Below are 27,854 nucleotides of genomic sequence, written 5' to 3'. Positions count from 1 at the left end.
CCCCCAACCCTCTTGTAACACAAGATAAAGTTTAAAAAGTCTATGGCCGCCCCCCATAAGAAAATACATAGGTAATTGTTAAAATCTGAAATTCATTTTGAGCCATTCTAGGCAGATAAATATGTATGACCTTATTAATAGGAATGTTTTCTCAAAATGGCACCACATACTTCAGTTTATTGAGATTACAAAGAGATAAATGAATTCTTTCTTTATAGACAAAATATACTTTACAAATTAATACCAAAGTGGTTTGCCAATACACAATTAAACAGTGATGAGTATATGCTTTCCAACTGACTGCACATTTTGGGCTAATGAACAAATGTATCAACCAATCACATTTATAACCATATACTAATACAGCTCCACTTAACTCCTTAAAAATTCTCTCACTCCCAAACTCCCACTATATAAGTATCTAGGTTACTGAGTTATACATGTTACATTAAATTACATAGAACTTAATCCCAGAATAGGAAGCACATCTTATTTTCTTCAAGTATTTGCTGGTAGAATAGAAAAAGGAACATGGCAATGTGACAGTACATTCATCTACAACCTAAAAGTGCGTTAGACAAGGAGTGAATAAAGAAAAGGCAGACAGAGTGGTAATCAGGCTAGTAATAATTTTGGAATGGAAATTTATTTCAGCTGGTAGAAACTATTTTTTTAAGAATTGGTAGGAGCATTTTTAAAAGTCAAACTTAGAATCTGCATCTTCACTGAATCTCAACTACAACAAAAAACAAATTAACTCCATTTCTCGCTTTATCTCTTTAGGTCTGTGGTGTGGACATTTCAAATTACTTTATCCTAAGAAATAAGTATCAGATCTGTATAAAATAGAGTAGAACGAAAGGGAAAAGGAGAAGGTTATTTTTTATTAAAGAATATATTTGCAGAAGTTATTACTAAAATAAGATGTCATTTTAAGAGTAAAAAAAAAATTGTTAATTGAAAGATTAAAAGGCTCAGCAAATTATTTTCAACCCAAGATCTGTTTCCAATATGACTGTGAATTAAAATAGATTTGTACTTCAAGTACATCCAATATTATGTGCATCAGTATTAAGGTATTTATAAATTTTTTACAGAAAAGCAACCTTGAATTCAACATGTTTTATATTTTAAAATCTGTAACTATGATTTAAGAAGTAATAATTATATCAAAATTCTCATCTTACTTCTCCATTTCTTAATGTTGTGATGGTTCCTCTTGCTACACCCATTCTGAATAGTGTTTCTGTGGCCTGTAAATAAAAAATTCAAAATATATATAATTTATAATCTGTACTCTACATGCCACCCCAAAACTGTAAAGAAAAAAAAATCCGTTATTATTATATTTCCAGAAACTTTTAGAGATGCACTAACAAGGCATAATATGAGGTGAAAGCTCTAAATTATACTCAAGAAATATTTCCAGACTCCCTTTAAAGTTATCAAGAGCTCAAAGTAAATAGTTTCAAAACAATACTGATATGTTGTATTCTTTGAGGACTATGGTTTCAAATTAGTTCACTTAGATAAGTGTAAACCTTAGTTTGATGAACAAAAATTAAATGAAAATTTAGTACTTGGATACACTTCAGAATTTATTTATTCTGATTTGTGATTTCCATATGAGTTCAGTTCAAATCACCTGACTACTAAAGAAACATAGACAGAAGATGAAGTCAGTGGGATCATTTATTAAATAACACCCCAAAAGAGTTTTTGTTGTTTCAAAGCTACCAATCTGGCAACAGCCAAGAAGTTTAGGCCCTAGTAAAAGATAGCTTAGTGGTGTATAAAAGTCAATTGTCACAGTGTAGCACAGTGTAATGCAAAGAAAGCAAAGGAGATTAAGTGATTTGCTAGTACAGCATTTATTCATTTATTCAACAACATTTCCTACACACTGTAAAGGGCACATTGAAGGAATCAGAGATGGAGTGAATAAGACAAAGTTCCTTTCTTAAGAAGTTTATATTCTGGGGGAGGATGGGAGTAAACAAGAACACAAATAAACAAAAGTGATGATATATGGAATAAATAAAAACAAAATAGGGTAAGTATCTGTAGAATAACCAGGAAGAAGGGGATATTTTAAATATAGTAAATCAAGGAATGGTCTCTTTTAAGAAACAATAATTTGAGCAGAAACCTAAATGAAATGAGAAAGTGAGCAACCCACGCAAATATTACAGTGATAATGACAATAACAGTTGACACTTAACTAAATATCTTCTACTTGCCAAGAACCATTTTAAGAGAGATTAATTCTGTATCAACTAATTTAAAAATTGGAGGCTGGGAGTTGTGGTTAGAAGGGGCAAGAAGACAAAGGTCTGGAAGTAGGATCATGCCTGGCATGTCCATGCTGACAGAAACAGACTGCATGAGAGTATGGCTGAGATGAGGTAAGAGAGGGTGCATGTTCATCTGTTCGATATGTGCTTATATTTTTTAATCTGGCATAAGAGGAATTCATTCCTAACCTGCAATAATAAAAAATGGAGTTCAAAGGATGCACTACTAAACATAAATTGTGAGCACTGATTTATGAACTAAGAACATCAGAGAATTTTACATTTAAAAACTGAATGTACATCTAAAGAAATACAAAGCATACGAGGGAGGGGAAACTAGACAAAGGTCAAGGAAACTGAGGTATGCAGAGGATTTTATGAAACAAATGTTCAAAATATATTATGGAACTGGACATCAGAATATTTAGGTCAGAACCATAGATACCATGTGAGTGTCAGTAGTATATCAAGAGTTGAGTGCAGTCAGAGAGGTAGATGAGACCAACTAAGAAAGGTGAAAAGAAAGAGAAGAAAAAAAGGCTAGGGAACAACAATGTTTAAAGAGAAAGATAAAAGAAGAGGATGTAGCAGGAAAGACTTACTGGTAATAAAAGAATTATAAGGAATTCCAGAACAACAGTATATTAGAAGTCATGAGTACTGAATTTTAGGGTGCAGAAAAGCCTTTGGTTAAACATACTACACTGAACGTGTATACTTATCTCCACTTCCTCCAGAAAACACTACAAAAAATGGCTGAAGGAACTAAAAGGGTATAAACCACAAAGAAAAAAATAGAAAAATAAGAAAGCTAATAGCAAGCAAAAGCCATGAACAAAATTTGGGGACATGGAGAAGAGATAATAGACTTAGCAGTACAGAAGTAGCTATAACAACTAACTACAAAGTGGGAAGACCAGTTATAAAGTATACCAATTGTTCATCAGAATCTTAGTAATTGGAAGCATCAGTAGAAAGGTACTAGTAGGTCAGGGTGCAGATAAAACTGCATACCAGTGATCTGGCTGATAGGCAATTTAAAAGTTGTCAGATCCCTCTCTCTTTGCCTGCCCACCCAGGCAGGCAGCTGACAATATCCCATACTAAGAGAAGGACCTATGGAGGGGATAAGCCAGAGAGACAGGAGAACTATGGACTCCAGACACAGTTGAGGGCAGGGTGAGATGCCATACTGATTATAGAAGATTAAGTCAAAATGTACCTAATGCACTCCCAACTGTCCACCCACTCTTTCTTTCGATGTTGGGATCGAAAAACAATGGACCCATATTTATATTCTAACCTCTCTCCCATTCCCAAGTCAGGTGATTAGAAGATCCCTTTCTAGGAAACCAAATGAGCCCTAGAGAAAAAGACCTACAAGATACGAACATTTGGGGATCATACATTGAAATAGCGGGAGAAGATACTTGACTCAAAGCACACAGAGCTTCCTATAAACTTTACGAGACTTACCTTTAAATAAAAAGATAAGCAAGAATCATTAAACATTTAAGGAACACCTCCAACATGAAAGAGAAAGAGACAACAAATAACAATAACAATGGGAAAATAAAAACTTTTTTTAAAAAAATAACACACAACTGTGAAAAAAGAATCAGATGTTATGAGAAATGGAACATTCTAGAGAACTGAAGGAGATCTTGGAAAATTTAACAGCAAACTCCAAATTTAATAAAAAAAATTACAGATAAAGTTGAGATCTCTTTAAGGAAGTAGAACAGAAAGACAAAGAACTAGAGTAAAGGATAGAAAATTACACTAGAAAATTACCAACACAAGGACATGAATTTTGCTGATAATTCAGCAAAATTAATTTTTAAAAAGACCCATATTAAGCCGTCATAATGAAATTTCATTATGCAAAGCATCAGTAATCAGAACATCCCTGGACTTCTCAACAACAATACTTGCAACTAAAAGAAAATAGACTAACACCTTAAAAACTTCAGAGAAAAGTAATTTCCAACATAGAATTCTACATAACAGTCTCAACCAAGTGTAAAAATAGAATAAAAACATCTACAGATATGAAAGATCTAAAAATAACTACCTCCCAGGCACTCTTTCTCAGAAAGACACAATCAGGAAAATACAGAGTAAATCAGAATACCAGAAGACAGGGTATCCAACAAAGGAGAGAGGCAAAGAGCAGTCCCAAACAATCAGACCAAACTGGACCAGGATGACAAAGTTATCCAAATGAGTTGACTCCAAAGAGGAAAAATGTAATTGATAAAATACTGGATGTCTTTGAAAATAGTGAGAACAGTTTTAAAATCTGTCACAAAGTTAGGAACTGAGATAGTGATAGGTACAAAGAAAACTAAGCAAATACAAGCCCAATTCATTAACCTCCCCCTCACTCCCCACCCCACCCCAAGGGACGTGACTCCCAGATGAATAAATCTCCCTGGAAAAAAAATAAACATTTAAAAAAAAAAGAAAGAAAACTAAGCAAATAAAAAGTGAGGCAGGCTAGAAGTACATACCTGAAACTACCAAACTCCAACCCAGCAGTCTGGACTCCTGAAGACAATTATATAATAATGTAGATTACAAGGGGGGACAGTGTGATTGTGAAGACCCTGTGGATCACACCCCCTTTATCTAGTATATGGATGAGTAGGAAAATGGGGATAAAAACTAAAGGACAAATGGGGTGGGATGGGGGGATGATCTGGGTGTTCTTTTTTCACTTTTATTTTTTATTCTTGTTCTGTTTTTTTCTGATGTAAGGAAAATGTTCAAAGATAGATTGTGGTGATGAGCACATAACTATGTTACCATACTGTGGACAGTGGGTTGTATACCATGGATGATTGTATGGTGTGTGAATGTACTTCAATAAAACTGAATTTAATAAAAAAAAAAAAAAGTGAGGCAGGACATTTAACAGTGCTGAATGGTGTGTGAATGTGATGGGAAGGGGAAAGGGGAAGTTTAGAGTAATGTATGTCACTAGAAGGAAAGTTGGAGGTTAAAAAATGGATATTTATAACACAAGTGAATTTTGGGGTGGACAACGCCCATGATTAACTATACAAATATTAAAAAGTTCTTTCATGAACTAGAACAAACGTACGACACTATTACAGGGAGTTAATAAAGGAGTACATGGGGGAAAAAGGACCTATTACAAAATATGGATTATAGTTAACAGTAATATTTTAATACTCTTTCATCAACAGTAACAAATGTACTACACCAATACTATGGGTCAATAATGGGGGGAGGGGGCTAAGCAGTATGGGAGGATTTAAGTTTTCTTTTTTCTTTTTATTTCTTTTCTGGACTAATGAAAATGTTCTAACATTGATCATGGGGTTGTATGCACAACTATGTGATCATACTGTGAGTCAGTGATTATATACTTTGGATGGTTTATATGGTGTGTGAATATATATCAATAAAACTACATTTTTAAAAAGGTGAGGCAATTATTAACTATGAAAAAACAAAACGCAGCAAGAAAAGTTGCTACTATGGCTCAATTATGAATAACAGTTACAAAATTTGAATATGGTAAACATTAAATACCATTGTAACCAAAATATATGTATTACCATATTAGGAGAATCCTCACCTCCCCCCACCTCCCTCCCAGAGTATAAGAAAACCACATTTCCATTTTCCATAGTAGAAAGTATAAAATTTACTCAAAAATGCCAGTATAAGCTATGCAGTTTAGAAAAAAGAAGTAAACAGAAAAAATAAAGAAAGAGTTGCAAGTGTTTGCCTCTCAGTTGTGGAAATCAGATGTTCAAAGAGGTGGAACAGTGTACTACTGTTTTTCTGTTAGTCTTGCAGAATACTATTTGACTGCTTAAAGTAACTACATGTAAATCTTTTATTAAAATTCTTTTTAACTTTTAAAGAAATAATAAATAATGTCCAATTTTGCAGAAAAGTCAAATAGTTTACAATTTTAATAGTGGTACATATAAGAATATAGCTGAGGACTGACAGGATATAATGTCAAACCATGAAAGTAAACTCTTTCAAAAAGTTTGACAATAAAGGTAAGGAATGAGAATGACTTGTTGCAAGAAAAAGCAGCAGAGTTAAGAGAAAATTGATTAACAGGATATTTTTTAGGAAAAAAAGAGATTTAAACAATTTTTAATAGCTAAGAAGAATAGTAAGGTAGAAAAAGTTAAAGATACAGGAGGGAAAATGGACACTGAGGAAGGCTCCTGTAGGAAATAGGATTAAGAGCACACATAGCAATCTGCTAGCCCTGGTTAAACGGGCAAGGTACAAATATAGGAAAGCTGGTGGGTGAGACAGAGAAATGAAAGGCAGATCTTCCTATCACCCAACCTGTCCCTCCCTCCCTTCCTCTTTTTCCCTCTCCCCACCCCCACCTCCCACCACCTAAATTAGGAGGCAGGATAATCTTCTCAGGCCAACAAAGATACCAACTTAAGGAGAGGGGAGAGAGTATGTAATATATGCAGAAGGAAAGCATAAGGAAAGGGAACATAGAAGTGTCAAGTGGTAATAAAAGTCCCACTAAGGTTAGAAATCCTAAAGTTTTTTTTTGTTGCAAATCTACATGGTTATGTGGTTAGAAGAGTAGAGAGATTCGTGGTTTAGGAATTGTCAAGGCAAAGTGAGTGAGGGAATACGAGGGCAGGATTAACAATTGTAGTGGATTGAATTTTGTACCCCAGTTTGGACATGTTTTTGGTCTTGGTCTGCATTCTAGTGGGTGTGGACCAATTGTAAATAAGTTCTCTTGAAGGTGTTACTTCAGTAAACTGTGGCCCATATGAATCAGTTTGGGGTTTAATCTGGATTACTAGAGTACTTTATAAGCAGAATGAAATTCAGACATGGAAAAAACTATGGGAAGAAGCTGGAAGTCAATGGAACCTGGAGGAGAAAGAAGACATTGCTATGTGTATTGCCATGTGACAGAAAAGCCAATGACCAAGGATCACTTGCACCCAACTCCAGAACACTGCTGTCTTTGGGAAAAAGCATTGCCTGCTGATGCCTCAATTTTGGACTTTTCCTAACCTGAAAACCAATGCCAATAAATTCCCATTGTTTAAGCCAACCCACTGTATATATTTGTTTTAGCAGAAGGGAAACTCAGACAACAGGGTAACTCCTTTTTATTCAACTTTTCTGTAAAATATAGCATGTATCAATGAAAGCAAAATTTTTTTCCAACATTTTTAAAATGAGGTCTAGCAATCTTTAGAACATTCTTACACACAAACATACACACACACACACACACACACACACAAACACACACACACCAAAAAGAGGGAAGGGGGTAGTTGGTGTCTAAATGCTAAGTTTGAAAACACAAAATCTTTAAAGGCAAGGGCTATTCAGTTTTGTGAATACAAAACAATATGAATATAATTCACTGAGTGAAAAATAGGCCATTAATGGGGAAGAAGAAGAGGTTGTTCATATACCCAAACAAAAAACAAATTATAAATAAATTTATTTACTAAGACAGATTTTTACATACAGCATGTAAAACTAGATGCTGAAAGAACTACTAAAATATCTACTTAAAGAAATTTTTAATAAAAGAAAAAGTTTCTCACCAATAATATACTTGAATTTTTCTATTCTTAATGATATGGTATTAAATTACATCTTCCATCTTCCGGTTTCATTTTAAACCCTATTTAATCAAGTGATGTAATTTTGACAGAACCTATGTAGGTCAGGTTAGTTACTGAATATATTTGAGGGGCTAAAGGAATAAGCAGAGGAGCAAGCACTTGGGATAAAGTATGCAACAATTTCTCAAAACCAGACCAAGTTACTTTCTTTCTATGTCCCCCAAACCTGTGGCAGTTTGAAGATCTAATTCTTCTATATCTTCTCCAGGGGAAGAATATCAAATTCAATCTTTTCTTTCCAACTAAACTGATTTATTTTAGCAGCTCTACCTATCAACCTTTCTAAAGACGTCTTATTCTAATGGAACAGAGCGCTCTCTCGGTTCAGCAAAGCTTACTTTGTTTCTATAGGAAAGCAATGAAGTGTGCAATTTTATTCTGACCTCTATTAAAGAGACTGCCTTTAATTTACTTGTACCCAAACAACTACTAACAAGTAGCAAAAACAATGAGATATGGGACTAATTCTCAGCAATTTTCACATTTACCAACAGCAAATTATTGATTAGAAATTCCCTCTGGAGTTTTGAATACAACTAAGGTGATTAATGCTAAAAAAAGATTCATTCAACATTTTCTACATCTGCTGCAAACTTAAAATAAAACAAAACTGTCTACAAATCCCTGTTTAAAAATAGCTTATCAAGAGAGACTATTTTTAAGAATGGTGTTAGATAAAAGAAGAGGCATAAAAATAGACGTAATAAAGGCAAAGTTCTGGACTGGATGCTTGTGTATTTTGTGTGTATACGTGAAAATCAAAAATGATCTGGAAGGATATACACCAAGGTGATAATAGTAGTAATCTCTGGGTGGTTCTTTTGCTTTACTTTCTAATGTTCCACCATGCTCATGTACTGTTTATTAATAAAACTAAAACATAAAAAAAATAAAAGTGGCTATTTTTGTTACTTTTAAAACATAAAATGTATTTAAAACTGAATTTTTGAACAATATAAATTGTTATAATACAAGCAGTAATATTTTGAGTAACAACCAGAGTGAAAATACTCAAAATTCAACAGGACCCATGCTCTTACAGTCCAATACTATTTAATTCATTAAATCAACACATAATAAATAAAATTAACAAAAAGAAATATCCACCTAATATACTGTTACCTTATAAAGTATTATAATACCTTTAAAGCATCATATTACAGAAAGACTTAAAGGGGCTAATTTAACAGACAATTTATACACATAAATACCAAAGATATCATATTTAGCAGACACATTTCTTATGAGGCAACCTACAGGATTTCTAATCTTATTTCCATTATTTACTACCTGGGCAACCTTACGCAGGTCATTTATACCCTCTAAGCTCTGATCTGCTCTGTAAAAAGGTGACTGTTAATAGCAACCTGTGTTGTTGTGGTGGTCATTGAAGGGATTAACATGTGAAAATGTTCTGTGAAGAGCTAGATAAATGCAAAATAAGGAATCCAAGGTCTATTTTAAGACAGCATGTCTTAAGATGAAAAGATGTTTGATAAATACTAATTCTGATTTTCCAAATGTAAAAATATGGAATGGATTAATCAAACACCAAAAGGTGAATGAGCCTTAATCACAGCCATGAATATGAAAAACATAAAATTCTATGTCAAAGAATCATTATTATAAAGAGTACTTACTTCTGCTTTATGACTAACTTTATTGTTCTGGTTCCCCAACTAAACAATGAGGTCCTGGAGGGCATAAATTGTATCTTTTAATTTATGTATTCCCACCACTCTGTACAATATGGAACAATATATTACACAGCTTAAGAAAGCAGGTTTTAGAAACGGACTTCCTCGTTCAAATTCTAACTTTACCATTTATAACATATGTGATCTCAGGCGAGTAATTTCACTTTTTGGAGCTCAATTTCTTTATCAGAAAAATAAGGATAATAATGGTACATAATTCAAGAAAAATTTTAAGTGCTTAATAGATGACAGATAGTCTTCCTACTATTACTGTCTCAAAGGAAAATGGAGACTTCTAACTCTACCTTAAAAATTAGCCACCACTTTAATTACTGGCAAATAAAAATGTACTATATAAAACAAGAGTCAACCAGAATTAGCACATTATGCTGTACGGCCATTTATTTATTCCAAAATTCTTAGCAGGAAAGCCATAAAAATAGAATATGTACATTATTTTAAGAATATTTCTTTAAAAAAAAAAAACTTTAGAAATCATATGCAAAATTCATTCTCCAGCTGTTAATCCTGGCCGTAGAATAAAAATATTTAAATACTGAGTATTTAAGCACCAGCTGCCTTTCTTCTTTATGAAGATAAAAATTTAAAAAAAAAAAAGGAATGTCGGGTGAGGAGGGGCAAGATGGCAGACTGGTGAGCTGTAAGTTTTAGTTACTCCTCCAGGAAAGTAGGTAAAAAGCCAGGAACTGCGTGGACTGGACACCACAGAGCAATCTGTCTTTGGGCATACTTCATACAACACTCATGAAAACGTGGAACTGCTGAGATCAGCGAAATCTGTAAGTTTTTGCGGCCAGGGGACCCGCGCCCCTCCCTGCCAGGCTCAGTCCCGGGGGAGGAGGGGCTGTCAGCTCCGGGAAGGAGAAGGGACAACTGCAGTGGCTGCTCTTATCGGAAACTCATTCTACTGATTCAAACTCCAACCATAGATAGACTGAGACCAGACACCAGAGACTCTGAGAGCAGCCAGCCCAGCAGAGAGGAGACAGGCATAGAAAAAAAACAACACGAAAAACTCCAAAATAAAAGCAGAGGATTTTTGGAGTTCTGGTGATCACAGAAAGGGGAAGGGCGGAGCTCAGGCCTTGAGGCGCATATGCAAATCCCGAAGCAAAGCTGATCTCTCTGCCCTGTGGACCTTTCCTTAATGGCCCTGGTTGCTTTGTCTATTAGCATTTCAATAACCCATTAGATCTCTGTGGTGGGCCTTTTTTTTTTTTTTTTTTTTTTTTCTTAAATCCTTTTTTCTTTTTCTAAAACAATTACTCTAAGAAGCCCAATACAGAAAGCTTCAAAGAATTGCAATTTGGGCACATCAAGTCAAGAGCAGAACTAAGAGAGCTCTGAGACAAAAGGAAATAATCCAGTGGCTGAGAAAATTCACTAAACAACACAACTTCCCAAGAAAAGGGGGGTGTCCGCTCACAGCCACCATCCTGGTGGACAGGAAACACTCCTGCCCATTGCCAGCCCCATAGCCCAGAGCTGCCCCAGACAACCCAGTGTAACGGAAGTGCTTCAAATAACAGGCACACATCACAAAACTGGGCGTGGACATTAGCCTTCCCTGCAACCTCAGCTGAATGTCCCAGAGCTGGGAAGGTGGAGCAGTGTGAATTAACAAAGCCCCATTCAGCCATCATTTGAGCAGACTGTGAGCCTCCCTACACAGCCCAGCAGCCCAGAACTGCCATGGGGGGACGGCACTCACCTGTGACATAGCACAGTCATCCCTCAACAGAGGACCCGGGGTGCACAGCCTGGAAGAGGGGCCCACTTGCAAGTCTCAGGAGCCATACGCCAATAGCAAAGACTTCTGGGTCAGTGGCAGAGACAAACTGTGGCAGGACTGAACTGAAGGATTAGACTATTGCAGCAGCTTTAAAACTCTAGGATCATCAGGGAGATTTGATTGTTAGGGCCACCCCCCCTCCCCGACTGCCCAGAAACACGCCCCACATACAGGGCAGGCAACACCAACTACACACGCAAGCTTGGTACACCAATTGGGCCCCACAAGACTCACTCCCCCTATCACCAAAAAGGCTAAGCAGGGGAGAACTGGCTTGTGGAGAACAGGTGGCTCGTGGACGCCACCTGCTGGTTAGTTAGAGAAAGTGTACTCCACGAAGCTGTAGATCTGGTAAATTAGAGATAAGGACTTCAATAGGTCTACAAACCCTAAAAGAACCCTATCAAGTTCAGCAAATGCCACGAGGCCAAAAACAACAGAAAATTATAAAGCATATGAAAAAACCAGACGATATGGATAACCCAAGCCCAAGCACCCAAATCAAAATACCAGAAGAGACACAGCACCTAGAGCAGCTACTCAAAGAACTAAAGATGAACAATGAGACCATAGTACGGGATATGAAGGAAATCAAGAAGACCCTAGAAGAGCATAAAGAAGACATTGCAAGACTAAATTAAAAAATGGATGATCTTATGGAAATTAAAGAAACTGTTGACCAAAGTAAAAAGATTCTGGACACTCATAGTACAAGACTAGAGGAAGTTGAACAACGAATCAGTGACCTGGAAGATGACAGAATGGAAAATGAAAGCATAAAAGAAAGAATGGGGAAAAAAATTGAAAAACTCGAAATGGACCTCAGGGATATGATAGATAATATAAAACGTCCGAATATAAGACTCATTGGTGTCCAGAAGGGGAAGAAAAGGGTAAAGGTATAGGAAGAGTATTCAAAGAAATTGTTGGGGAAAACTTCCCAAATCTTCTAAACAACATAAATACACAAATCATAAATGCTCAGCGAACTCCAAATAGAATAAATCCAAAAAAACCCACTCCGAGACATATACTGATCACACTGTCAAACATAGAAGAGAAGGAGCAAGTTCTGAAAGCAGCAAGAGAAAAGCAATTCACCACATACAAAGGAAACAGCAGAAGACTAACTAGTGACTACTCAGCAGCCACCATGGAGGCAAGAAGGCAGTGGCACGATATATTTAAAATTCTGAGTGAGAGGAATTTCCAGCCAAGAATACTTTATCCAGCAAAGCTCTCCTTCAAATTTGAGGGAGAGCTTAAATTTTTCACAGACAAACAAATGCTGAGAGAATTTGCTAACAAGAGACCTGCCCTACTGGAGATACTAAAGGGAGCCCTACAGACAGAGAAACAAAGAAAGGACAGAGAGACTTGGAGAAAGGTTCAGTACTAAAGAGATTCGGTATGGGTACAATAAAGGATATTAATAGAGAGAGGGAAAAATATGGCAAACATAAACCAAAGGATAAGATGGCCGATGCAAGAAATGCCTTCACGGTTTTAACGTTGAATGTAAATGGATTAAACTCCCCAATTAAAAGATATAGATTCGCAGAATGGATCAGAAAAAATGAACCATCAATATGTTGCATACAAGAGACTCATCTTAGACACAGGGACACAAAGAAACTGAAAGTGAAAGGATGGAAAAAAATACTTCATGCAAGCTACAGCCAAAAGAAAGCAGGTGTAGCAATATTAATCTCAGATAAAATAGACTTCAAATGCAGGGATGTTTTGAGAGACAAAGAAGGCCACTACGTACTAATAAAAGGGGCAATTCAGCAAGAAGAAATAACAATCGTAAATCTCTATGCACCCAATCAAGGTGCCACAAAATACATGAGAGAAACACTGGCAAAACTAAAGGAAGCAATTGATGTTTCCACAATAATTGTGGGAGACTTCAACACATCACTCTCTCCTATAGATAGATCAACCAGACAGAAGACCAATAAGGAAATTGAAAACCTAAACAATCTGATAAATGAATTAGATTTAACAGACATATACAGGACATTACATCCCAAATCACCAGGATACACATACTTTTCTAGTGCTCACGGAACCTTCTCCAGAATAGATCATATGCTGGGACATAAAACAAGCCTCAATAAATTTAAAAAGATTGAAATTATTCAAAGCACATTCTCTGACAACAATGCAATACAATTAGAAGTCAATAACCATCAGAGACTTAGAAAATTCACAAATACCTGGAGGTTAAACAACACACTCCTAAACAATCAGTGGGTTAAAGAAGAAATAGCAAGAGAAATTGCTAAATATATAGAGACGAATGACAATGAGAACACAACATACCAAAACCTATGGGATGCAGCAAAAGCAGTGCTAAGGGGGAAATTTATAGCATTAAACGCATATATTAAAAAGGAAGAAAGAGCCAAAATCAAAGAACTAATGGATCAACTGAAGAAGCTAGAAAATGAACAGCAAACCAATCCTAAACCAAGTAGAAGAAAAGAAATAACAAGGATTAAAGCAGAAATAAATGACATAGAGAACAAAAAAACAATAGAGAGGATAAATATCACCAAAAGTTGGTTCTTTGAGAAGATCAACAAGATTGACAAGCCCCTAGCTAGACTGACAAAATCAAAAAGAGAGAAGACCCATATAAACAAAATAATGAATGAAAAAGGTGACATAACTGCAGATCCTGAAGAAATTAAAAAAATTATAAGAGGATATTATGAACAACTGTATGGCAACAAACTGGGTAATGTAGAAGAAATGGACAATTTCCTGGAAACATATGAACAACCTAGACTGACCAGAGAAGAAATAGAAGACCTCAACCAACCCATCACAAGCAAAGAGATCCAATCAGTCATCAAAAATCTTCCCACAAATAAATGCCCAGGGCCAGATGGCTTCACAGGGGAATTCTACCAAACTTTCCAGAAAGAACTGACACCAATCTTACTCAAACTCTTTCAAAACATTGAAGAAAATGGAACACTACCTAACTCATTTTATGAAGCTAACATCAATCTAATACCAAAACCAGGCAAAGATGCTACAAAAAAGGAAAACTACCGGCCAATCTCCCTAATGAATAGAGATGCAAAAATCCTCAACAAAATACTTGCAAATCGAATCCAAAGACACATTAAAAAAATCATACACCATGACCAAGTGGGGTTCATTCCAGGCATGCAAGGACGGTTCAACATAAGAAAAACAATCAATGTATTACAACACATTAAAAACTCGAAAGGGAAAAATCAATTGATCATCTCAATAGATGCTGAAAAAGCATTTGACAAAATCCAACATCCCTTTTTGATAAAAACACTTCAAAAGGTAGGAATTGAAGGAAACTTCCTCAACATGATAAAGAGCATATATGAAAAACCCACAGCCAGCATAGTACTCAATGGTGAGAGACTGAAAGCCTTCCCTCTAAGATCAGGAACAAGAAAAGGATGCCCGCTGTCACCACTGTTGATTCAACATTGTGCTGGAAGTGCTAGCCAGGGCAATCCGGCAAGACAAAGAAATAAAAGGCATCCAAATTGGAAAAGAAGAAGTAAAGCTGTCATTGTTTGCAGATGATATGATCTTATATCTAGAAAACCCTGAGAAATCAACGATACAGCTACTAGAGCTAATAAACAAATTTAGCAAAGTAGCGGGATACAAGATTAATGCACATAAGTCAGTAATGTTTCTATACGCTAGAAATGAACAAACTGAAGAGACACTCAAGAAAAAGATACCATTTTCAATAGCAACTAAAAAAATCAAGTACCTAGGAATCAACTTAACCAAAGATGTAAAAGACCTATACAAAGAAAACTACATAACTCTACTAAAAGAAATAGAAGGGGACCTTAAAAGATGGAAAAATATTCCATGTTCATGGATAGGAAGGCTAAATGTCATTAAGATGTCAATTCTACCCAAACTCATCTACAGATTCAATGCAATCCCAATCAAAATTCCAACAACCTACGTTGCAGAATTGGAAAAGCTAGTTATCAAATTTATTTGGAAAGGGAAGATGCCTCGAATTGCTAAAGACACTCTAAAAAAGAAAAACGAAGTGGGAGGACTTACACTCCCTGACTTTGAAGCTTATTATAAAGCCACAGTTGCCAAAACAGCATGGTCCTGGCACAAAGATAGACATACAGATTAATGGAATCGAATTGAGAATTCAGAGATAGACCCTCAGATCTATGGCCGACTCATCTTTGATAAGGCCCCCAAAGTCACCGAACTGAGCCATAATGGTCTTTTCAACAAATGGGGCTGGGAGAGTTGGATATCCATATCCAAAAGAATGAAAGAGGACCCCTACCTCACCCCCTACACAAAAATTAACTCAAAATGGACCAAAGATCTCAATATAAAAGAAAGTACCATAAAACTCCTAGAAGATAATGTAGGAAAACATCTTCAAGACCTTGTATTAGGAGGCCACTTCCTAGACTTTACACCCAAAGCACAAGCAACAAAAGAGAAAATAGATAAATGGGAACTCCTCAAGCTTAGAAGTTTCTGCACCTCAAAGGAATTTCTCAAAAAGGTAAAGAGGCAGCCAACTCAATGGGAAAAAATTTTTGGAAACCATGTATCTGACAAAAGACTGATATCTTGCATATACAAAGAAATCCTACAACTCAATGACAATAGTACAGACAGCCCAATTATAAAATGGGCAAAAGATATGAAAAGACAGTTCTCTGAAGAGGAAATACAAATGGCCAAGAAACACATGAAAAAATGTTCAGCTTCACTAGCTATTAGAGAGATGCAAATTAAGACCACAATGAGATACCATCTAACACCGGTTAGAATGGCTGCCATTAAACAAACAGGAAACTACAAATGCTGGAGGGGATGTGGAGAAATTGGAACTCTTATTCATTGTTGGTGGGACTGTATAATGGTTCAGCCACTCTGGAAGTCAGTCTGGCAGTTCTTTAGAAAACTAGATATAGAGCTACCATTCGATCCAGCGATTGCACTTCTCGGTATATACCCGGAAGATCGGAAAGCAGTGACACGAACAGATATCTGCACGCCAATGTTCATAGCAGCATTATTCACAATTGCCAAGAGATGGAAACAACCCAAATGTCCTTCAACAGATGAGTGGATAAATAAAATGTGGTATATACACACGATGGAATACTACGCGGCAGTAAGAAGGAACGATCTGGTGAAACATATGACAACATGGATGAACCTTGAAGACATAATGCTGAGCGAAATAAGCCAGGCACAAAAAGAGAAATATTATATGTTACCACTAATGTGAACTTTGAAAAATGTAAAACAAATGGTTTATAATGTAGAATGTAGGGGAACTAGCAGTAGAGAGCAATTAAGGAAGGGGGAACAATAATCCAAGAAGAACAGATAAGCTATTTAACGTTCTGGGGATGCCCAGAAATGACTATGGTCTGTTAAATTCTGATGGATATAGTAGGAACAAGTTCACAGAAATGTTGCTATATTATGTAACTTTCTTGGGGTAAAGTAGGAACATGTTGGAAGTTAAGCAGTTATCTTAGGTTAGTTGTCTTTTTCTTACTCCCTTGTTATGGTCTCTTTGAAATGTTCTTTTATTGTATGTTTGTTTTCTTTTTAACTTTTTTTTTCATACAGTTGATTTAAAAAAGAAGGGAAAGTTAAAAAAAAAAAAAAAAGAAAGAAAAAAGACAAACAAGGAAAAAAAAAAAAAGAAAAGATGTAGTGCCCCCTTGAGGAGCCTGTGGAGAATGCAGGGGTATTCGCCTACCCCACCTCCATGGTTGCTAACATGACCACAGACATAGGGGACTGGTGGTTTGATGGGTTGAGCCCTCTACCATAAGTTTTACCCTTGGGAAGACGGTTGCTGCAAAGGAGAGGCTAGGCCTCCCTGTATTTGTGCCTAAGAGTCTCCTCCTGAATGCCTCTTTGTTGCTCAGATGTGGCCCTCTCTCTCTGGCTAAGCCAACTTGAAAGGTGAAATCACTACCCTCCCCCCTACGTGGGATCAGACACCCAGGGAAGTGAATCTCCCTGGCAACGTGGAATATGACTCCCGGGGAGGAATGTAGACCCGGCATCGTGGGATGGAGAACATCTTCTTGACCAAAAGGGGGATGTGAAAGGAAATGAAATAAGCTTCAGTGGCAGAGAGATTCCAAAACGAGCCGAGAGATCACTCTGGTGGGCACTCTTACGCACACTTTAGACAACCTTTTTTAGGTTCTAAAGAATTGGGGTAGCTGGTGGTGGATACCTGAAACTATTAAACTACAACCCAGAACCCATGAATCTTGAAGACAGTTGTATAAAAATGTAGCTTATGAGGGGTGACAGTGGGATTGGGAATGCCATAAGGACCAAACTCCACTTTGTCTAGTTTATGGATGGATGTGTAGAAAAGTAGGGGAAGCAAACAAACAGACAAAGGTACCTAGTGTTCTTTTTTACTTCAATTGCTCTTTTTCACTCTAATTATTATTCTTGTTATTTTTGTGTGTGTGCTAATGAAGGTGTCAGGGATTGATTTAGGTGATGAATGTACAACTATGTAATGGTACTGTAAACAATCGAAAGTACAATTTGTTTTGTATGACTGCGTGGTATGTGAATAAATCTCAATAAAAAAAAAAAAAAAAAAAAAATTCATACCAGGTAACTAACATAATTTCTTCCCTTAAATTCAGTTCAGATGAAAAGGAGTACAAGTTTGTAGAAACTATGCTGCTTAGAAAATTATTAAATTTTGTTTCCTGAGGAAGAGAAAAAAAAAAAAAAAAAAAAAAAGAAGGGAAAGTTAAAAAAAAAAAAAGAAAGAAAAAAGACAAACAAGGAAAAAAAAAAAAAAGAAAAGATGTAGTGCCCCCTTGAGGAGCCTGTGGAGAATGCAGGGGTATTCGCCTACCCCACCTCCATGGTTGCTAACATGACCACAGACATAGGGGACTGGTGGTTTGATGGGTTGAGCCCTCTACCACAAGTTTTACCCTTGGGAAGACGGTTGCTGCAAAGGAGAGGCTAGGCCTCCCTGTATTTCTGCCTAAGAGTCTCCTCCTGAATGCCTCTTTGTTGCTCAGATGTGGCCCTCTCTCTCTGGCTAAGCCAACTTGAAAGGTGAAATCACTGCCCTCCCCCCTACGTGGGATCAGACACCCAGGGAAGTGAATCTCCCTGGCAACGTGGAATATGACTCCCGGGGAGGAATGTAGACCCGGCATCGTGGGATGGAGAACATCTTCTTGACCAAAAGGGGGATGTGAAAGGAAATGAAATAAGCTTCAGTGGCAGAGAGATTCCAAAACGAGCCGAGAGATCACTCTGGTGGGCACTCTTACGCACACTTTAGACAACCTTTTTTAGGTTCTAAAGTATTGGGGTAGCTGGTGGTGGATGCCTGAAACTTTTAAACTACAACCCAGAACCCATGAATCTCGAAGACAGTTGTATAAAAATGTAGCTTATGAGGGGTGACAATGGGATTGGGAATGCCATAAGGACCAAACTCCACTTTGTCTAGTTTATGGATGGATGTGTAGAAAAGTAGGGGAAGCAAACAAACAGATAAAGGTACCCAGTGTTCTTTTTTACTTCAATTGCTCTTTTTCACTCTAATTATTATTCTTGTTATTTTTGTGTGTGTGCTAATGAAGGTGTCAGGGATTGATTTAGGTGATGAATGTACAACTATGTAATGGTACTGTAAACAATCGAAAGTACAATTTGTTTTGTATGACTGCGTGGTATGTGAATATATCTCAATAAAATGATGATTAAAAAAAAAAAAAAAACCTATAATTAACTTTGCCCAATTGCCAAAACTATCACGGTTGTATTTGCATTTCTTAGTTCTTAAATGATTACCTAAATATTTCCTTTTTGGACGAATATTGAAAAATGGGTGACTACTAAAAGCAGGGGTCACTATTTGTCACAATAAATGCTCAAGATGGCTTGGGGGCTTTTTCAAGTCCTCCTAAAACTAGGTTCTCAATTGTGAGAATCACTGCCTACCAAGAATCAAAGAATCAAAGCAACAGCCACCAGCTCATCTCCATGCACTGAGTGGCTGCTTTTAAAGCATTCTCCCCCACTTCTTGGTTCCCTTGAGCATACTTGAAGAAGAGGAGGAGGAAATAGATGAAACAAGAGTGGCAAAATGTTGATAATTGTTGAAACTGGGGAATGGGTATGTAAGGGTTACTTTCCGGTATGTTCAAAGTTTTCCACAATAAAAAAGTTTCTGGGCTTGGTAACATTATTGGACAATGGGATATTATGAGCACAGGCTTGCAGTGTATTTACATAGGTGGGCTTATGTCTCAGTAAAGTCTTATTAATGGTTTTCAGTGTACATGTCTTGCACATATTTTGTTAAATTTTCCCTAAATATTTCTTGATTTGTGGTACTATTGCAAGTGAAATTGTTTTTTGATTTAATTTTCCAATTGTTCCTTGCTAGAATACAGAAATACTACTGATTTTTGTATAATGACTTGTTGACCTCTTTTGAATTTACATAAACACATTTAAATAAATATAATTGGAAATGTAAAAAAAAAAAAAAAAAAGGAATGTCGGGAAAGCAAAGCCTTAGCTATCTGCTTCTCACAGAAGAAGCAGTACATGACAAATCTAATTATGTACCTTCAAAATACAAAATTCATTAGCATAGTTCCATACTGAACTATGTAATATCCCCAAAACATTCTCAGTTTTGCTTTTCTCCAGGCAGCTGCCTGTAGTCCAACCATTTTCCAGCTCACTAATTCCTGTTCATAATATCAGGACCCAGGAGCTGCACAGCTGCTGCGCTGGGAGCAAAACCTCTAAGAGAATCCCTATCTTTCTAGCCAGAAAACAGGGAAGCCAGAGAATGTAGGAAATCCTTGGTTGTTGTTTTTACTCCTGATTCTGCTCCAAGGGCAGGCCCCAGATGTGAAGTGAAGCAGTGACAGAGCAAGTAGCTATAAACTGGAAAAGAAACTGTTTTCTGGCCAAAGAATCTGAAAAAGGGTCCCCTGCAGTTCAAACAAGAAGGGAAAATTTTTTCACTCCCTTTTCTCTTGCCACTTTATCCCAAGGGTAGGCCACAGTTGAGAAGCTACAGCTGTGGCAACAATGCAGGCAGCTAAAACTCAGAAATACCCTCTTTCTGGCCAGAGAACCAGGAAAAGGAGGCTCAATGAGCCAGAGAATGTGGGGATAATCCCAGAGAAAGGGCTAAAAAAGGAGATCTCCTAAATCTATGTTTGAACTGGCACAAATCCCAGGCTTGCCCCTAATCTGCACTTACACAGACCCAAGAAGCAAAACAAAGGCTTTGAGTGCTAAACTATGATTTAAACCACCAACCAAGTCCCAGAATAACCCATTCGAGGCACATGCATGGGACAGTTACAAAGCAAAACAGAGGAAAGACAGCAAAAACTGAATTGACATTGTAACCATTGCTCACAGAAGATGAAATAGAACTTGTGAATCTGAACCTGTTTGATTGCTTACTTGAAAAAATATATATATTCTCCCGTGGATTTTAATAGGAACCCAGTGTCTCACAAAATAATATTCCACATGTCCAGGATCAATCCAAAGTCACTAAACCTGCAAAGAAGCAAGAAAATGCAACAATTCTCCAGGGAAAGCAAATAAGACTTGCCAACCCCAAAATGACCTAGATGTTGGAATTATCAGATGAGGCCTTTCATACCCCTATTTTAACAGTGTTCCATGAGGTAAAGTTAAACACATTTACATAGAATGGAGAGAGACATTTTCAACAGAGAAATAGAAACTAAAAAAATAGCACTGAACAAATGAAAAGTTGACATTTGAAAACAGCAAATTCACATTGCAAACATTCATCAATGGATTTATTAAGGAATAGATATATTTAGAACAGGTATAAGCAAATTGTGACTGCCGGCCAAATCTTGCCTATACCTTGTTTTTGTATGTAAAGTTGTATTGGCACACTGTCACCCCCATTTGTTTACCTATTGTCTATGGATGCTTTCAGACTACAATAGCCTAATAGTTGTGACAGCGATGGTATGGCCTGCATAGCCAAAAAAGTATTTATCATCAGATCCCTTGCAAAAGTAATCTGCTGACCACTGACATAGTTTAATACAAATATGCACATATCTTTCTAATTCGATAGATATGAATTTTTTAAAAATCCACTATAAAAAATTAGAACATCTTTTTTTGGCCCATTTTTGTCTGATTATTTTTATAAGCACTAACGTAGCAAACCAAATTTATTACACAATTTATTTTATTTTCTAAATTCTGTCTCCCTTTTTTTTTTACCATGTGAATGAATATATTACTTTTATAATTTGTAAAAGAACTTTATCAGGAACATGTGGCATTGATGAGGTAAGAACAATTGTAAAAACTGACTGGGGGAGAGAACCTAAGATAGCAGCTTAGAGTGATAGAGCAAAAAAACACCTCCATGAAAAATACTAGATAAAAGCCAGAAGGTGACCCAGAACACCACTTCCAGCAATGCAACAGCTGGATAATGTGTGCTAAATCCACAGGGACCATGCACTTGGTGAAACCAGGAGTCTGTGTTCTGAAACAAGTGAGTAAGAAGCTGAATATCCGGCAGCCATGTTGCGGTGTAGGGAAATCGAGGGTTGGCATTTGGAGGTGGACTAGTACTTTAAAAAAAAAAACCCAAAAGCGGCTGCAGATACAGTAGCGAGAACCAAACAGTGAAGCATGGAAGGAACAGGCTGTGTGAACACCTCAATATCTGGCATGGAAGATAGCCCTTCGTGCACCCGCTGCTAATTGTCTCAGAGCGAGGAAGGCAGAGGTGAGCCAAAAGGGGGAAAAAACCACGCCCCTTGCAGCCATCTTCCTGGTGGGCTGGGAGCGCTCCTGCCCGGCACCAGAGCCACAGCCCAGAGCTGTGCCAAAAAACCCAGTGTGACAGGCAATCCTTCCAGCAACACACGTACACGCCACAATATCAACCGTGGACAATGGCCTTTAGTGCACCTGCAGCTAACTGTTCCGGAACTGTGAAGGCAGTGCTGTGCAAAAAGGGGGAAATTAACAAACACTATTCAGCCATCCTTTCAGCAGGCTGGGAAAGCCCCGGCACGGCCCAGCAGCACAGAACCTCCCTTGAGGGATGGCGCACACTTGTGATGTAGCACAACCTTCCCTCAGCAGAGGCCCTAGAAGGGCAAGGTTTGGAAGAGGGACCCACTCGGAAATCCCAGGGACCATAAACCAATATCAAAGACTTGTGGGTCAGCTGCAGAGACAATCTGTGGTGAGACTGAAATGAAGGTTTAGACTCTTGCAACAGCCTTAAATCTCCAGGAACACCTGGGAAGTCTGATTGTTAAAGCTGCCCTCCCTCCCTAACCACTCAGACACACACCCCACATCCAGGGTGGACAGCACCAACAACACACCAAAACTTCGTGCACCAATTGGACCCCACAAGAACCAGACCCCCACACACCACAAAGATAAAGTTGGGGAGAACTGACTTGAGGGGAATAGGTGACTCGCGGACGCCACCTGCTGGTTAGTTAGAGAAAGTGTATGCCACCACGCTGTAGATCTGAAAAATTAGAGATTGTGGTTTGAATAATTCTTCATATCCTAAAAGAACACTATCAAGTAAAGCAAATGCCAAGAGGCCAAAAACAACAGAGAATTTTAAAGCATATGGAAAAAACAGACGATATGGATAACCCAAACCCCAACACCCAAATCAAAAGATTAGAAGAGACACAGTACTTGGAGCAATTAATCAAACAACTAAAGATGAACAATGAGAGCATGGCACAGGATATAAAGGACATAAAGAAGAGCATGGCACAGGATATAAAGGACATGAAGGAGACCCTAGAAGAGCATAAAGAGGACATTGCAAGAGTAAATTAAAAAATAGATGATCTTAGGGAAATAAAAGAAACTACTGACCAAATTAAAAAGATTCTGGATACTCATAGTACAAGACTAGAGGAAGCTGAACAACGAATCAGTGACCTCAAGGACCACAGAATGGAAAATGAAAGAACAAAAGAAAAAATGGAGAAAAAAATCAAAAAAATTGAAATGGATTTCAGGGATATGATAGATAAAATAAAACATCCAAATATAAGACTCATTGGTGTCCCAGAAGGGGAAGAGAAGGGTAAAGGTCTAGAAAGTATATTCAAAGAAATTGTTCGGGAAAACTTCCCAAACCTTCCATACAATATAAGTACACAAAGCATAAATGCCCAGGAAACTCCAAATAGAATAAATCAAATAAACCCACTCCAAGACACATTCTGATCAGACTTTCAAATACTGAAGAGAAGGAGCAAGTTCTGAAAGCAGCAAGAGAATAGCAACTTACCACATACAAAGGAAACAACATAAGACTAAGTAGTGACTACTCAGCTGCCACCATGGAGGCGAGAAGGCAGTGGCATGACATATTTAAAATTCTGAGAGAGAAAAATTTCCAACCAAGAATACTTTATCCAGCAAACCTCTCCTTCAAATTTCAGGGAGTGCTTAAATTTTTCACAGACAGACAAATGCTGAGAGATTTTGCTAATAAAAGACCTGATCTACTTTAGATATTAAAGGGAGCTCTACGGACAGAGAAACAAAGAAAGGAGAGATACAGAGAAAGGTTTAGTACTAAAGAGATTCAATATTGGTTCATTAAAGGACATTGACAGAGAGAGGGAAAAAATATATCCGACAAACATAAACCAAAGGGTAGGATGGCTGATTCAAGAAATGTCTTCACAGTAATAACACTGAATGTAAATGGATCAAACTCCCCAATTAAAAGATACAGATTCACAGAATGGATCAAAAAATATGAACCATCAATGTTTCATACAAGAGACTCATCTTAGACACAGGGTCCCAAAGAAATTAAAAGTGAAAGGATGGAAAAATATTTCACGCAAGCTACAGCCAAAAGAAAGCAGGAGTAGCAATATTAATCTCAGATAAAATGCAAGGATGTTAGGAGAGACAAAGAAGGCCACTACATACTAATAAAAGGGGCAATTCAACAAGAAGAAACAACAATCATAAATGTTTATGCACCCAATCATGGTGCCACAAAATACAGGAGACAAACACTGGCAAAACTAAAGGATGCAATGGATGTTTCCACAATAATTGTGGGAGACTTCAACACATCACTCTCTCCTATAGATAGATTAACCAGACAGAAGACCAATAAGGAAATTGAAAACCTAAACAATTTGATAAATGAATAGGATTTAACAGACATATATAGAACATTACATCCCAAATCACCAGGATAAACATTTTTCTCTGGTGATCACGGAACTTTCTCCAGAATAGACCTTATGCTGGGACATAAAACAAGCCTCAATAAATTTAAAAAAAAGAAATTATTCAAAGCACATTCTCTCACCACAGTGGAATACAATTAGAAGTCAATAACCATCAGAGACTTAGAAAATTCACAAACACCTGGAGGTTAAACAACACACCCCTAAAATAAATGGTTTATAATGTAGAATGTAGGGGAACTAGTGATAGAGAGCTATTAATGAAGGGGGAATGATAACCCAATAAGAAAAGATAAGCTATTGTGGGTAAATTTAACATTCTGGGAATGCCCAGGAATGACTATGTTTTGTTAATTTCTGATGGGTATGGTAGGAACAAGTTCACAGAAATGTTGCTATATTAGGTTATTTTCTTGGGGTAGAGCAGGAACATGTTGGAAGTAAAGTAGTTATTTTAGGTTAGTTGTCTTTTTCTTACTCCCTTGTTATGGTTTGTTTGAAATTTTTTTTATTGTGCAGTTTTTTTAAAAATAATTTTTTAATATAGTTAATTTTAAAAAAACAGTTAATTAAGAGTTAATGACAATCAATGCAATATATGATACTGGAGTGCAATATATGATACTGGAGTGGAAGAGAAAAGCTCAAAGGGGGCATAAGGGAAAAATGGAATACAGAATTTAAGCTTTATATCCATATTAATTTTCTTGAATTAACTGTAGCTAAGTTAATGACATAAGTGAATATCCTTGTTTGTAGGAAATGTACATGGAAGTGTTATGAGTTCAAGGAGTATGACATATGCAACCAGCTCTCAAATGTTCAGAAGACGATAATTGATAGATAATAGATACAGTTGAAAGAAAGAGAGGGGGGAAGGGAGGGAGGGAGGAAGGAAGGAAGGAAAGAAGGAAGGAATGAAAGAGAAAGAAAGGTACTGCAAAGGTATCAAAATGTAAAATTGGTAGATACGGATATCTGGAGGTGGGGGGATGCTGGAGTTCTCTGTATGGGGTTTATATTGTATTTGCAACTGTCTTATACATTTGAAATTATTTCAAAATAAAAATTTTAAAAAAAGAAAAAAAAACTGGGGCCGGAAGACACCTGGGACCACAGTTTTGGGGTGTAAGTGGCCACAGAAGGACTCCTGTGGTGTATGGTGGGGACATGGATGGAGAAACAAAGAGACTGTGCCTCAACGAACGGGGTGAGTCAGTTTCTCCAGACCACCTCCCAGGGCAGGCAGGGTGAGACGGCTGCCAGGCAAGGGAGTAAACAGTGGCTCTCCAATCCCATGCACCCAGCTTAACAATTAACGAGGGAGATAATTCTCCACAATGACAGGGCCAGAAGCTCCCATGAGGGAATCCGGGAGACAGCAAATGAGTACTGACCACATTTACTCTCCCCACACAGAACTCCGGGAGGTGCACAGGAAAGAAGCAGGGATAGAAGGGGGCACAACATGGAAGCACAAAGAGACCTTCCCACAACCCAGAGGCTCATGGGCACATGACAAGCAGAGAGTGGAGAACGTTTCAGCTGGAGGGTGCCCTGGAGAGAACCCTGGAGACCATTACCTATTGAACTGCATAGGGCCCACACTGCACTTCCAGGGCAGGCTGTACACAGTGCACATGGAGCACTGGTGCACCGACTGGATTCCCACCTGGTTTGGAGCCCACCCAGGATACAGGAGAAGTTCAGGGAAGGCTGGCTTGAGAGTAAGATGCAGCTCAAGAGCACTACCTGCTGGTAGGGTAGGGAAAATGCACCACAGGAAGCTGCAGCTCTGTCAAATTATATATGAATGCTCAAATAATCCTGCATACCCCAAAACAATCTTACCAAGATAAGCAAATGCCCCGAAGCCAACAGAAAATCATAAAACAACTGAAGAACCAAGACAATATAGACAGGCCAAATGAACAAATTCAAAAGCTGGAAGAGACACAAAATTTGGAGAAATTAATTAAAGAAGTACACACAAATCTCCAAAACAACTTCAATGAGATGACTATGCATAAAGGACATCAAAAAGACCCTACAAGAGCATAAAGAGGAATTTGAAAGAATAAATTTAAAAATAGCCATTTTTATGGAAATAAAATATATTATTGATCAAATTAAAAAAATACGACACAAAATAGCAGATTTAAAGAGGCAGAAAGAAGGATAAGTGAACTAGAAGGCAGTGCAATTGAATATAAACACACAAAAGAACAAATCGTGAAAAAAAATAAAAAATTTGAAACGGACATCATGGAAATGACAGACAACTTGAAGCACACAAACATAAGAATCACTGGTGTCCCAGAAGAAGACAAGAATAAAGGGCTAAAAAGATTGCTTCAAGAAATACTTGGGGAAAACATCCCAAACCTTCTAAGCAACATAAATACGCAAATCAAAGATGCCCAATGAACTCTAAATAGAATAAATCCATACAGATGAAATTCGAGAACTATACTAATCAGACTGTCAAATAAGCTGAAGAGAAGTAGAAAGCTCTGAAAGCAGCAAAGGTGATTCACCACATATAAGGGAAACAATACAAGACTAAGTACTAACTACTCAGCAGGCACCATGGAGGCAAGAAAGCAGTGGTATGACATTTTCAAGATTCTGAAAGAGAAAAATTGCCAGCCAAGGATTCTTTACCCAGCAAATCTCTCCTTCAAAAGTGAAGAAGAGTTTGAAATTTTCACAGACAAACAAATGAGAGCATTTGTTAACAAGAGATCTTCCCTACAAGAAATACTAAAGTGAGCTATACCAGCTGAGAAGAAAAGAAAGGAGAGAGAAGTCTGGAGAAGGGCACAGAACTGAAGAGTATTAGTAAGGGCAACTTAAAGGGAAAAAAAAAAAAAGAGGGGGGGGGAATAGATTTGACAACTGAAAATGAAAGAGTAAGATGGCTGGCTCAAGAATTCCCTTTACAGTAGTAAATTAGAATGTGAATGGGTTAAACTCTCCAAATAAAAGATACAGACTGGGAGAATCAGATTAAAAAGCATGAGCCATTGACATGCTGTTTACAAGAAACTCATCTTAGACCC

General features: G+C 37.3%; 1 protein-coding gene across 1 annotated transcript in view; it reads right to left on the bottom strand.

Annotated features, from left to right (window-relative positions):
- The window catches only part of TMEM135 (transmembrane protein 135), a 332,704-nt gene that overhangs the window by 177,346 nt on the left and 127,504 nt on the right, over positions 1–27,854 (bottom strand). Inside the window, exon 5 of the mRNA XM_037841001.1 lies at positions 1,188–1,253. Coding sequence (XP_037696929.1) covers positions 1,188–1,253 — 66 coding nt within the window. The remainder of the gene's footprint in view (positions 1–1,187; positions 1,254–27,854) is intronic.

Source organism: Choloepus didactylus, chromosome 6 (genome assembly GCF_015220235.1).
Source record: "Choloepus didactylus isolate mChoDid1 chromosome 6, mChoDid1.pri, whole genome shotgun sequence".
Lineage (NCBI taxonomy): Eukaryota > Metazoa > Chordata > Mammalia > Pilosa > Megalonychidae > Choloepus > Choloepus didactylus.
The sequence above is the reverse complement of the archived record's forward strand: the minus strand, read 5'-3'. Positions and strand labels throughout refer to the sequence as shown.